This window comes from Diplodia seriata (assembly GCF_021436955.1).
Source record: "Diplodia seriata strain FDS-637 chromosome Unknown scaffold_3, whole genome shotgun sequence".
Classification (NCBI taxonomy): domain Eukaryota; kingdom Fungi; phylum Ascomycota; class Dothideomycetes; order Botryosphaeriales; family Botryosphaeriaceae; genus Diplodia; species Diplodia seriata.
This window is the reverse complement of record NW_027117310.1, coordinates 2,106,710-2,120,764: the sequence shown is the minus strand read 5'-3', so window position 1 is coordinate 2,120,764 and position 14,055 is coordinate 2,106,710. Positions and strand designations below refer to the sequence as shown.

The following is a 14,055-nucleotide window of genomic DNA, read 5'->3' as shown; positions in this document are numbered from 1 at the left end:
TGCACATCAAAGTAGTGCCTACAGTTGGCGCCAAAGTACGGATGAATTCGTTCAAGCTCGCGAGACGACGAGAATGACTAGTAGTACTTTGGTCTGAGTGTGCATGTTCAGACATTTGGAGTTCGCACACGCCTGAATCCAAGTGCCAATTGTCGACTTCCTCCTCGATGTCAACAGGCTGTTGGCATGCCGCGCGGGCCCCAAGCATCTTGAGGGTCCGCAGGGAGGGGATCGAGGATGGAATGGTGGCTCGGTGTCCGGTACTTCTCCAGTCCATTTAGCGGACATGCAACCGAAGGACACATTTGTTGCGCTGTAAAGGCATCCGCTGCCCTTTCTGTCTTGGAGCAGTTGACCGACCATGTGTACAAAGCGGCGGACATTTCCAGACAAAGGACGGCAATGGAAGGTCTCCGCAGGCGACACGGCTGGCCGAGCAGTAGATATGAAGGCTCAGAGTGACGCTTCAGAAAACGGGGGGGGGGGGGGGGGGGGGGGGGGGGGGGAAGTAACAAGCGGCAGGCCTGGAGAGAAGGCAGGCGACTTCCAGAGGCGGCACGAGGCGAGGCCCAGGTGGAGGACAGTGTGTCAGGTAGAGAGGGTGGTGTTTCCGGGTGGGAAGCTCGAGCCCAGGGCTGCGGGGGCAGATGCGACCTTGCCTCTTCCAGGGTCAAGCAGCAGCCCGACTCACATGCGCAGGCAGTCGCAACCTAACGTCTCTCGAAGCCTCTCCGCTAGCAACCTCCATTCCGCCCCAAGCCACCCCACCATCCACCGCAGCCATGGACAAATTTCAGGCCTTTGGCAAGAACTTCTCGTACGTCCTCCCCTGCCCGCAGCCTCTGCACGGCCGCCCCGGCACGGCCGCCCTCCGCCGCGCCGCTGCCTGTCCTCCCACTCTCCGCTGACCAGAGCTCGCGCAGTGCCTCGTTCACACCTTTTGCCGCTCGCACCCAGCAGTATGTCAAGGAGCAATTGGGTCAGGCTGAGGACAAGGTAACCGCTCCCGCCGCGCCTCGACCCCGCGCCCGCTTGCTTACCCGCACCGCCTTCGCAGACTCAGCTCCCCCCGGACTACATTGAGCTCGAGAAGCGCGTCGATGCGCTGAAGCAGGTCCACCAGAAGATGCTGCAGGTCACGTACGTCTGCCTGTCTGCTGCCGCTCCAAAGCCCTTCACCGCTGACCCCGCCCAGCTCCCAATACACCAACGAGGCCTACGATTATCCCACCAACATCCGCGAATCGTTCAACGACCTTGGCCGCACTGTGTCCGAGAAAGTCACCTTGCTCTCTTCCGCCACCTCTCCTGCTGAGGCCCAGGCTGCCCTGACCGCCCCGCCCTCGGCCAAGCCGCAGCCCAAAACCTTCAACCACGCCATCGCTCGCGCCTCCCTTAACAGCTCCACTATCCTGAGCCAGGATCACGGCGGCTCTTCGGATGACCCGCTTTCTACCGCTCTCGAAAAGTATGCCATCTCTATGGAGAAGGTTGGCGAGGCCCGCCTTGCCCAGGATGCCCAGATCCAGAGCCGCTTCCTCGCTGGCTGGAGCACCACTCTGAACACGAACATCATGTTTGCTACCCGCGCCCGGAAGGCGGTTGAGAATGCCCGCCTGAGCCTGGATGCCACCAAGACCAAGGCCAAGGGCGGCGCGTTCGCCCTGCCTGGCGCAAAGAAGGACGGCGAGGACGAGCACATTTCTGAGGAGGCCCGCGCCCAGATCGAGCAGGCCGAGGATGAGTTTGTTGGCCAGACCGAGGAGGCCGTTGGCGTGATGAAGAATGTAAGACTCGAACCGTGCTGGTCAAATAGATCCCTTCGCTGACAGGCAAATCCTATCTTGCAGGTCCTGGACACGCCCGAGCCGCTCCGCAACCTTGCCGACCTCATCGCCGCTCAGTTGGAATACCACAAGAGGGCCTACGAAATCTTGAGCGAGCTGGCTCCTGTGGTTGATCAGTTGCAGGTCGAGCAGGAGGTGCGTCCCCGCGATTGATCGCGCTTTGACTCGTACATGCTCTGTTCCTACTTTGCTGCAGCTTTACGAGTGCACAAATCTGACCCCAGATCGTGACCAATAGGCAAGCTACCGCAAAAGCCGCGAGGGTGCGTGAAGCATCTGATCGGTGAGCTCCTTTGACGGTTTCAGGTTGGATTGGGCTTGCTCCCTCCAAAACGGCTCAGAACTGGATAGACTCTTTACCCGCTAGACTGGCCTCAGCGGAAGCAAGGATGGATACGTTCTGGAATGTTCGCTGGCGTAATGGAAGGGGAGAGCTTGCCTCTGAGCAGATACCCCCGCTAGGCGACACGTTCATCACTGGTTGTACAGCGTTGCTTTTTACTTCACTACCGGCGGACAGCGGTCCGAAACTGGATTTTTACTGCCCCAACCAACATTATGTCTGCATTTTGATAGTTGCGTGACACTCGTGTGCTCTTCTTGAACTCAGGCAAGACGAGCGTCATGCGCGTATTCGTATTCGCCCGGATAGCACAATCCTCCTTTGCCTACCTAGCAAATCCGAACACAGCCCCATCGCTTTAAATTTGATCGATGTGCATCCGCACGGACAAGGCGTGCTTAATTCAACCTCCCGTCGCCCGCCGACGGGCATGGTCTGACTGTCCGCTAGCCCCCGTCGAACAGATCCTAATCAAATCAGCATGCCCTTCGTCCCCACGTACCGACTATTCGGGCGCGGCAACTGTGTGCTCAATGCGCCCTAGTCTGGGAAACAGCGAAATAAGGAGTGGACATGGCTGTGGCTTCTGGGCTGTGAGATTAAAATAGCATAATGAAATAAGATCGACGCTTTGTTGGACCAGCCCCCTCCCGCCCTTTCCCCCTCGTGCAAGGCGCATCGTGAGTACCACGTATCCCGCGCGAACCTAAATAGAGACTTGTGTCCTTGACGTCAGGTTAACCGCGTCCGTGCTTTTCCGTCTTTATGCCTTTAGTAGGCGGATGATATGCGACCCTTTTGCCTTTTTCTCCCTTGATTGCCCTCTTTTTCCCCCTTGGGGGGTTCAGGGGCCGTACACCGTATCCCGTCTTTCGATGCCCTTTATATCTGACTGTACAGTATAGGCAGTTTTGTACGCAATGCCACGGATCGGCATGTAGCCTATTTCACAGCTAAGGCGATAGATAGCCTGAGGCGGAAGTGTCAAATCCTGTAGTCCTTGACAGAATATGTAGGAGTGGCCGAGGTTCCGGCTCGTAATGGCTCTTTCGCTGATCCGCGTCCCTTGACCCGGGAAGTAAGATTGAGTGATCACGTTGTGGCACAGTCTCAAAGCCATCTGTTTCTTAGAGTCAACAGGCAGGCAGTGCTTTAGATCAAAGAAACGCATTATCCGGATCGTATATTCTTCTCAAATGAGTCAAACACATGCAGGGGAAGTAAAGGCTCAGCGGAAATGGTTCATAAAGCGCTTCATCATGATTTTGTGCTGTTTCGATTGTTCGAAGTCTGAGCTACAAATGAAATGACTCAAGGAAATGTTGTAAAATCCTAGTAATACAGTTGTTGAGAATTTTGCTTGCTTGTTTTCCAAGACTGAACCCAACAAAAACGCCTTGATCCCGATCCCAAATGACCTTTTAGGATTGCATGCGCCCATGATGGATTTACCCCGTCGCGTAACTCCAAGACCCCGTTCTTTTCGGCCGTGTGAATAAAGTGCTTACTCGCTTCTCCTTCTTTTTCCAAGATAAAAGACGACAATTCGAGCCGAAAAACTCCTGATCCGCTGAACTCCAAGGTACTCAAAAGAACAGATAGAACCGAAGCATATGCGCGAATTAGACAAGAGTGACCAAATAAAGAGGACTGGAGAAAAGGACACAAGAATTTACAAGAAGCATTGACTTTGTTACAGTGGAGAGGGGGAAGGCAAAAAGAAAAAAAAATGACAAATAGCGTGGCAGCTCTAAGAGAGCTACGTACCGCCCATCGGTTTGGAGGTGGCGTGCACGGCGCAGCCCGCCGGATCAATATCCAATATCGTTGGCCCAGTCCTAATGCGGAAGGTACGATGGTTGTGCCGCCGGCTATTTTCTCGAATCGCGGAGTGGGTCATTCTCAGGCCAGGACCCAACTTTGCTTTTCCAGTCGGAAGGTCATCCGAAGAAACCGGCAACTCGCACGTGGTGGATTGCCATCATTTCCTCCGTTCTTGACCCACAAGTCACGCCGGTCTGATGGTGTTATTTCGTCAAGAGCTTATCTCTTGACACGAGCTGTAACCGGAGGGGCCCAAGAAGGCTACCGACCGTGGCCGTGACTGGCCGACACGGAACTGTTGCAGCCTTGGTGCAACCCTAATTTCATGCCATCAAAAGCCTGGACTGCTGGGCATTGATTCCTCTCAGCGGTCCGAAAACTGAGTGCTCTGTGGGCTGTAGCTCCACCCATAATCCGGACTGTTTTCGTAGATCATGGCATCGCCCGCGCCAAAGTCCATGCTGGCAAGTTCCTCGCCGGTGGCGCCTAGGTTGAAAGAAGCAGCAGCGGCTGCAACGGACGCCGAATCGTGGCTGGCCCCGCTCCCTTTTCGCTCCTTGACGCTGAGGTTTTCAAAAATCCCGCGCATCTCACGGAGATCTTGTCTGTTCTGATCCTTTGGAAATGTGGCGCGTTCCTCGATAAAGCCGCGGATCTGGGAGACAATTTCGGGCATAGCTTCGTTGTTTGGCAGCCACCAGTACGATACGTCCACGCCCCAGGCCTGGCTCAAGCCTGTTCGCATGCTCGACGGGTATATATACCTAAAGACCCAAGAACAGTTAGATGTGCTGCCTTTCAATGTGCTGTCAAGGGAGGGCTTAGTCTTACCCTTGCGCCTCCACCTTGGCAAACTTGCGTCTGCCCCATGTAATGTGCTTTTCGTCTCTGGGGAGATGGACAACGCCCATTCCGAGAGCGGCACTGGCCTCAATGACAATGCCTGCCGGGCCGTTGGTGTACATCTCGAGCGATTCAAACATCTTGCAGATGTCATAAGCGATCTTCTGCACCTCCGGGGCCGGCTCTCTTTCGAAGACATTACACAGCTGCATCTTGAACATGAGAGCGATGGCCCAATAGTCGATGAAAACGATGTTCATGGGGAAAAGCTCCTCTCCGTATATGAACTGAGGATCATACGGATCAACCACATCATCGGCCTCGCGCGGAGGGCATCCGTCGAAATTCGTTACGTGTTTCGCCGGGTCCGTGAGGGAGGGGTCAAGCTGCTCAAGCCACTCGTCGATTCTCTTGTCCAGAGCCATGCATTCGGTTGCAAAAACTTCATCGCTGATCTGGCCCTTTGCCTTCCTGGCAAATAAAGTCGACGAGTCGTTGGCGAATAACCTGCACAAGGATAACCTTTCGTCAAACTTGCAACCCACGTCATGGGGCTTGTCGCGTGTCTGCTGGGTGTAATAATCGGTACAGGCCAGAAACCAATCGCGTCCGAGCACTGTTTCATATCCGGACATGATGCCGCCCATGAGGTCGAAGCGCTGGTACCAGGTGATGATTCTGCGGAGAGTCTCGTTTTGCATAATCGTCTGGGGTGAGTACATGGATGTGATTATCTCGTACGCGGCTCTTTGATGGCCAATCAGGCTCACCCAATCGCCTAGGTATTCCTGTATGTTTTTGTGAGCAGAAACGGCGGGCATCAGATCAGGGGAGACGAACCTCGATTGTAGCCAGCTGCAGAATTGTCAAGAGCGTGGCGGGCGTCCGTCTCTGGTTGCGCTGCAGTGACATCCGGAGAAGCTGGACAGATCTATTGTAGAAGCTCAGGAAGTCCGCAATTCTCCCATTCGGTTTGGTCAGGGTATGGTGGTATGCAGCGAAACCGACAACAGCATAGAGGAGGTGGTCGTTATGCACGGCAATCTCGAGCAAGGTTGTGCGCATGAAGTCGGCTCCATCATACTTGAGGCAGTAGTGGTGGCATGTGATGTTGTTTCGGAACCAGTCGAGATAGTAGCGGACGTCAGACGGGAGTTCAGCCCAGGTGCGTTCCATAGGGGACTTGCGCAGATTTGATCGACTCGATGTCCGGGATGGCACAGGCCGTGGCTGGGAATGGGGGATTGTGCTGGATCCTTCCGTAGAGGGAGACGGACTCTTGCCATGTGTCAGCGAGGGCGTATTGGACGGCTCCCGACTGCGGCGGCTTGCGGTCGAAACACTGGCCTGGTGGCTGGCTCCGTCGCAGGGCTCATCCTCGTCGGGAATCGAAGGCAGCGGCGCCTTTGCTTCAGCATCATCGTCGTCGCCGGACGATGTGCTTTGAGGCGAGGAACCTTTGGTCTTGCTACGGCTGGACTTGCTGGCTACGGCGGGCTCCGGATAGATGCACTCTCGGTTTCCTTTGCGGCATCCTGCATGGGCGGGCGTCGTTAGCAGGGCGCCACCAAATGGAACGGAGAACGCATACTTTCACAGATTGGGTGAGTCTCATCACACTGGCGCAACACGCATGTCAGCCATCTCGGACGATGAAAATGAAGCGGTCTGGACGTCCTACCTTGACCCGTCTGTTTCTACAGGTGTAGCAACCGCTCCGAGTCCTGCGGTGTTTCACATGCTCAGCGCCAGGCGCCGGCCTCCGGCGAGCTCTGGAGGAGCCCTGGGCAGGTAGCATTGTCCGGCTGGGATCGTCGAGGTCGGCGTAATTCTGGCGGAGGTTTTCGGATGAAAGCGTCTGAAAGGGCTGCAGGCCGTGGGCGAAGCTAGGCGGAGGATAGCTGTTGTCTATAGGCATCATCGGCCGCTGGGGGTTCATGGCGAAGTATGGCGGCATGCCGGGCATGTTGCTGAAGTGGCCGGCCATGGCTCGGGAGGCGCGGAGAGATGGAGAGGAAGAGACCGTGGAGTGATGGCGGGGGATTGTCGTCACAACGTGACCAGCGGCATCCGGCACAGAGCAGTCGAGTGGAGGGCAAGCAGCCAGCGGTGGGCCTCTGGGACGCGAGCGGACGTGGAGTAGGCGATGCTGTCGAGGTGTCGTGGCGGATGGAAGAGAGCGGTTCCTTGTCAGACCCCTCCGGCGTTGGAGTCGCGGGACGTAATTATGTACCGGCAAGGCGTGTAGAGCTAAGATTAGTGAGGGCCAGGGACGGACGGGCAATCTGTACTGGTGCGGGCGGGCTGGCACTGCAGCCCTGCAGCAGTAGCCAGCTCGACCACGGCCGTAAGCGTTGATGCGCGCTCTGATGATGAGCAGCCGTCCGTACTCGTACCTGAGCAGCGGGCGTGGGCCCTGCACGCGCTGGGAGCCTTGGGTGGATATTGGATATTGTGGTGCAGGGGAGGGCACTTCGGACAGAGCCCGGGCGTTGCCGTTTCGGCGTGGCCTGCAAATCCTTGGAGCCGTTCAGCACTACTCTGGCGTTGACAGCAGCGCCGCCCCGCCTTGCTAGGCTTCGAGAACGGCCCCAGCCCACGTTTTCGCCTTTTTATGCCGTTCTAATGCGTCAACCCTGGGCGCGCATCGCAGCTAGGGGCCGGCATCCTGCCTCTGCCCTCCACCGCGCTGCCCTCTTTCCGCCGACGCTGCCTCTGCTGAGCGCCCCCGCTGCAGGATCACCACTCCACCACCGCGGGGCCGCCAGAGCGGCCTCGGCGGCGCGGGCGCCGGCGCAGACTGCAGGGCGGGCACCGACGCCGGCTCAGGGCAGGCCGCGTCGCTGGGCAGCTGGGCAGTCGCGGGCGGCGTGGCGACCGTGCCCTGACCCGGGCTGTATCGTTGCTCTATCGCGGCGCCATCAAGTCGAGACAGCCCGCCTGTACCGATTCGGCAGCGAACCCCGCTGCATAAACAGCGCCGAAGGCCGTGAAGAGCAAATGCGCCGAGGCCACCCAGCGGTAGCGTGCCGGCGCGCGAGCTTCTTGCGCAAAGCAGCCATGACGAAAATACATGGAGCTGCAGCAGCCCGCGTAGCCACAACACGCTCCTCGCGCGTAGCATGCTGCAGGGTCGCCGACGGCGGTTGCGGCTGGCGGGCACTTGACGGCGTGCGGTGAACGGCGCGCTTGGGCCACGGCCACGAGGCGGCGGCGTGGAGAGTTGCGCTGGTGCTGAGGCTTGAGGCCGGTGGATGTGCGGGCAGGGGCTCGCCGGCAGGGGCCCAAAGCCAAGCCGAACCATGTTTCGACGACGGCTGCTCTCGCTGCCCGGTGATATCATGCCAAAGGTCGGACAATCTCGAATTGCTCGGAGATTCAGTCAATGCAGCGCAGATCCGCAGCATGGAAGCCTCCTCGCCGCCCGCGCCGTGCGCCTGGCCGCTGCGCCGGGGTGAGTTTTCGCGCGCGCTCTTTGCTGCTCCGGCGGGCGCGCTGCATGGCCTATTGTAGGGCGGTGTGCTGGGTGGGTGTGGGCGTGGGCGTGTTCTGCAGCCAACGGCGCTGTTACGGATCTACGTTTCAGCACTCAGATCCATGACTGCTGCACGCAACCGTATCCGGGCGCTGCGCTGGAGACACGGGCTCCTTGCTCGACCACGTGCGGGCGCAGGCTCCTCCCTGCAATTACCAGACGAGTCGCGCGGCCGGCAAATGCCTGGCTCGGGGTCCCCTGCGGAGGCCGGGGCTGTATCTGGGCTGGTAAGATCGCGCAGCCCAGGGCTTAGTATAGGGAACAACCTTAATGCTGCTGACTCGGCCAATATTGAGAGACGTGCGCGCAACGGCACACCCACCAGCTGCCGGAGATGTCGGGAGCCCGGCGAAGGCCTCCAAGATCCCCACCACCGATCCATCACTCCCGCACCACCACGCCGGATCGCACGTCAAGGGTAGCCTGATGCGGCTACTCTTAACGAGTCCTCTCCACCACAATCTGGCAGCCAATACTTGCGCCCGCCTGACCGCGCGCCTGGGACCAAGCAGCAGCACGCACGCCTTCCGCTGCCATCCGCACAGATGCCCTGCATGTGAGCAAGCTAAACGGAAGCAATACGGCGAGACTACTGCCTGCTGCCCGTCCCGACGGACAGGAGTCGGCCAGCGGTGGCGAATGGCGGGCCTCGAGCACAGCAACCCCCGGGGCTTGGCGCAAGACCGCCCCCCCCAAGCAAAGCCTCTGCTCCTCCAGCCGCTTTCCCGTCCGGGACACGCGCGCGCCACGAGCCTGTCACATCGCACCAACGTCGTCCCCAATCCTCCGCCGTCCAACCCGCTCCATACGGAAGGTCTCCGCCCGCATCCCGTGCAGCACCAGCCGCCCGCGGTGCGCTTGTCAGCAGATGGCTGCGGAGCCGGCACGTCACGACGACGCAGGCCCGCGAGCCCATGAAACCCTAGGCGGGACACGCGCCCAAGAAGACCAACGCGACGTTGATCCGCTGGCCCACCGGCTGCCTTCGATTGCCCGATCACGGCCCGCTGATCAGACCGCACACGTCGCCAGATTCGCGGCGTCAGCGCTTTCGCAAGCCGCCCATAGGCCGCTAGCCCGTCTCCTGGCTTGAATGTGATTGATGGAGCTTTGTTCTTCCCGCTCCCGAGCACAAGCAAGCAAATGCTCGACAGGGGGAACCTCGCCGCCGATTCTCGCTCGTCAGCGGGAGCACGGCGCTGACGCCAGCGCGCCCCCGGCGGCCACCGATCTCCATCGTGCCCCTAAATTTCTCCTTTGCAAACACGACGACTTCTCCCTCTCCAGTCCGCCAAGCCCCCCAGTCCGCGCGCTCTCGGGCTTGCACGGCTTGCACGGCTTGCTGCTGCTTTCCCCACTGAAGGATCCCCCCGATCATGCCACCGCAATCCCGCCAAGCTCCAGCGCTGCGGCCCTTGGCCGCCGCCACACCGACCCTGCTTCCTGTTGCGCCTGGCTCGTGCTGCTCTAAATATTTCTCTGCGCTTCGTCTAGAAGAACAAGGTGGTCAAAACAAACGTCTCTCCCGCCGCACTGACGCCCCCGACGAGGAGGTGAGTGTACCTGCACATCATTGAGATGCATCACATCTCTGCCCGCCTCAGTGTCGCTTGAGGCCGACGCTGCAGGACTGACACAATTGCTCCATGCTCGGCGAGGTCCTGGACGTAATACCACCGCTCGGCCAAAGTCCTGAGGATCATTGACGCCTCACGATGCTCTCTATCCGGCGAGATTGGCTGTCGCCATCTGTCGACCTGCTGTGGTTGCTGTCAGGAGAGTCGGCGGCCGGCCCAAGCTGTCATTCGCTCCAAGCTCGCGGGAGCCAAGCCAAAGGGGGGGAGGAAGAGAGAGCGTTGCGCACTCGGATGGATGGGCGGAAGCAAAGATGATCAATATAAGCCAACTTTATGCGAACGACGTTACGTGTCATTAAGACCACCACCGCCATCTCTAAGCCTCCTTCGACACGGCCGCCCATCGAAGAGGCAAGAGATGAGATGGGCATCCCCTTCAACCTTTGCTCGGGGCAGTCGGACTTAATATATCAAGCCCGTCGTCGGACATTTCGGGTTCGCGTTCGGAGAAGGTCAGAACAGAAGACTGCCAGCGAACTCGACGACTCCATACTGCGATCGTACAAAACACCTTTCCAAACAAGGAAAGCCAACCGGCACGCGGAGGAGGAAAGCTCGGCCGGGGGAGATCCAACGGCAGGCGGCAATCAAATGTCGCATGTCTTGCTGTGCGCAGTAATGCTGGCCTACCTTCCTGACTGCATGCTCTGTGCTCGTCTGCTCCCTTGCGCATTTTGGCAGCCACACCGCGGACCAAGGCACCTTTCACATGCAAACCGGCGACAGCACTTTTGCGCTGCTTGTGTGGACGTCGTCCGGCCCGACGACGAGCTGTGCCTCAGGCGCGGTGACTGGCCCAATTAGCACAGGCACCGCCCGCGGCTCGTGCAGGAGCAGAGCTCGGGGTGTGCTGGCCCTTCCGTCCCGTCGCATTATTGCCATGTTGTTGGTTTTCTGCGCGGCGTGGCCCGGGCACCGTGATGAGGAGGGAGGCCAGGGGCAGCGAAGATTGCGATGTTTATGCTGCCCCCCGGCCGTCCCCCACCCCCTCTTTTGCCGGATCGGGGAAGCAACGGACCACGCCGCAAATGTTGTCATGTGTTGCGCAACGCGAGCGGGCTGGCAGTTCAGGACTGATCATATTGGCACCCAGGAACCGGCGCGCCGGTTGTTTCCGCGTCATCAGTGGCCTTCAGCGGCAGGCTGCCGACCAACCGTCTCGCAGGCCGCGCCCGTCAGCCGAGATGCGACGACGGCGCTGAAGAATTGAGGATGCGGCGTGGCTCCGGGGCACAGCATGCACGAAAGCTTGAACGTACGCGGACCCGGGTGCTCCGTGATGCATGCACCCCATGCAAAACGCGGTGAGTCGCTGAAGCGCGCGCGTGTGCGGGCGGGCGCAGACGATGCGCGACTCGGAGCGCGCAAAAAGTCAAAAAGTGCAGTGCCGCGGCAAATCCAAATGGCGCGCTCACTGCGATTGCCGCATGGGGCAAGGCGTCAGGAACGGGGCAAGCACTGGCCCTGCGGCTGTTGCCGCGCGGGCTGGGTAGATAGATTTTTCTGTCTGCCATCGGATTTGCAGAGGTCTGCCGGCTGTGTGTGGTTGGTAATCCGGCCCGCGCGAGCTACCTGGCAACAGCAACTTCACCCGCAGGCAGAGAGGCCGGGAACCGGGGTGACATAGCCGTGCCTCGCCGCCCAATGCCGCCCGTCCCAGCCAGCCAGCCACACAGCCTCACCTGCCGCTAACAAGGCTGGCCCGCAGCCGCTGCTGCTGCTCCGCACGCAGGCACCTGTCAAAACGGTAGCGTCCGCGCACCGGCTTGCACCAAGATCTGGGCCCCACAGCAGCGTGCTGCGAGAGAGCTCGAGCCGGGCGCGGTGTTGGCAGGTGCGATCGACCAGGGGGTTTACCTACTACCTCTTCGGCTCAGCGTTACGATCGACACTTCACCTCCTCACCATCCACACGGACCCGCGCTATCATTTGGAGCCCAACGCGGGGAGCTGCATCTATCGTTCAGAGCTCGGCTACCCTCTAGCATTCGATGATACGTCCTCGACTACCCAGTGGTATTCTCTCTCGAGCAGGCTACCCGCCAGCATTCGACGTCTCGGCTACCTAGCGGCATTCTCTCGAGCAGGCTACCCGCTGGTATTCGAAGCTCGTTCTTACCGGCTACCTAGCGGCATCCCGAAAGCCTGGCGATCCAGTAGCAGCGACATTGGTAGCGAGCCATCTCAATTCATTTCTACGACATCGATACGATACACCTGGTGGACTGCGGCTTCGCGCGATTGCGCAGTCCAGAGAGAGAGGGGGATATCTGTTGGCAGGTGCGATCGACCAGGGGGTTTACCTACTACCTCTTCGGCTCAGCGTTACGACCGACACTTCACCTCCTCACCATCCACACGGACCCGCGCCATCAGCGGGCATGGAAGCAAAACGCAGGGCGAAAGTGCCGGCACCGATGGCTTCTGTTCTTTTCTAGTCGCATCCTTCCCGCCACGCTTGGGCCCCGAGCCATCGGAGATCACGTTCTACTAGCAGGACCCAACCTGCTGCGTACGTATGGCAGCACTAGCACGCCCGGAGGCTGACGATCTCTATGACTGCCGCACCGCACCGCAGCTGCCTGGGCGCCCAAGCGCCTCCTCACGTCCCGGCCTCTCGGGAGGGCCTGTATCCTCCGTGCCTGCAGCATGCATCATCCCTTCGCCGCCGAGTCGCGGGCCTGGCGATGACGTTCTTGACTCGGTCCGCTATCGTGCTGGTGGCTTGCGCTGCACCTTTCTCCGGACGCCATCTCCAACCTACTCCCTTGGCGGCCTCTTGAAATCCTTCAGCCTCTTTGTAGCCCCAACCCTGCCTAGACTCCGTAGCGCGGCCGCCGTTCGCTCGCCGCGCCCTCAGCAGCACCTCCAGAGCTCCGCCTCGCACTCTGAAACAAATTCTCCGAGATGAGCTAACGGAGTCTCCGGTCGCCCGCCATCGCCCAGCCCCGCTGAAAGAAGGCTGAAGAATTTCTCCTGGAAGCCTCATTGCATCATGGCGGGGGAAAAGTTTGTACCCCTTTGTCTACTTGCGGAGCCCGCCGATGCAATATGGCCGCGCAGTTTACGGATACTCTAAATTTCTGAAGCAGCCCTCGAGCCTTTACTCTCCGACAGCATCCGTGGCGGTTCATTTTCCCATTTAGGCCACTGCGCGTCGGAGATGGGGAGACGGCCTGTGTCAGTGCAGCTGAAGACTCAACTGACTCTTGCTAGGATCCTTCGTGCCATGACTTGTCGTTGGGCATCGTGTGCGCGCGAGAAACGCATGTGTCCGAAGTGTGCAGCAGCCTCTGCCCCCTTTCAAATGCCCTGCTCTGATCCCGTGCTCATCTATCTTTGCTTTCCAGGCAGGCAACGACCAATCTATAGTGGTGCCTTGTACCATGTGCCATGGTCTGTGCTGGTTGCCTTTTTCGGCCACAAAAGACGGAAGGCCAACATCATACGAGCTCCGTGGCACGCCTTCAGCCCAAAGTGTCTTCATCCATGACAAAAGACGTAATGTGAACATTAGAAACTTAGCCTTGTCGAAGGGTCAAGTTTCGCCAGGTGCTTATGTCCGAGGTGTCATTCTCATATGTTCGGACACGTCACACTCATATGTTTGGACACGTCACAAACCTCACCATCATTTCAGGTTGGAACTTTTACGTCGCTCGTACTCTCCCCCAGGGAGCTCATGTGCTATTGAAAATCCCTGCTCTTTTTCACTAAATAATGTGAATCGTAGGGTGGACAGATCTGACCCAAGGTGCCCCGCTATACTCAGAGCTCTATGTATGAGGGTGTACGCGTACAGCCTTGCAACAATAGCCTGAACCATATATAAAGGCTGGAAGCAACCGTTCGAACGTGGCAAACACGTCACGACGCCAAATCACTCCAAACAGATGCGCTCGATATCCGTTGCGGCTGCTCGTTGTTGCAGCTTTTTTCCCTTTCATCATTGGGCGAATCTGACGAATGTCGGATTGCACATCCACTACGACTCGGCGTTGACCTTGCCTGCCTATCTGGTGATAA

The 14,055-nt window shown here is 58.9% G+C and overlaps 2 protein-coding genes across 2 annotated transcripts; one reads left to right on the top strand and one right to left on the bottom strand.

The window, feature by feature from the left end:
* Positions 1-782: 782 nt before the first annotated feature.
* On the top strand, positions 783-2,000 carry GVP36 (BAR domain-containing protein; the record flags this gene model as incomplete). Its single annotated transcript, XM_066774842.1, has 5 exons — positions 783-817; positions 924-996; positions 1,058-1,140; positions 1,196-1,787; positions 1,833-2,000. The coding sequence occupies 5 exons, from the start codon at positions 783-785 to the stop codon at positions 1,998-2,000; spliced, it is 951 nt and encodes a 316-aa protein (XP_066634961.1).
* Positions 2,001-4,378: 2,378 nt separating this feature from the next.
* On the bottom strand, positions 4,379-6,033 carry SLS55_003365 (uncharacterized protein; the record flags this gene model as incomplete). The annotated part of the gene is made up of 3 exons (XM_066774841.1): positions 4,379-4,742; positions 4,846-5,645; positions 5,698-6,033. 3 exons carry the CDS (start codon positions 6,031-6,033, stop codon positions 4,379-4,381), a joined length of 1,500 nt encoding a protein of 499 aa, XP_066634960.1.
* Positions 6,034-14,055: the final 8,022 nt, after the last annotated feature.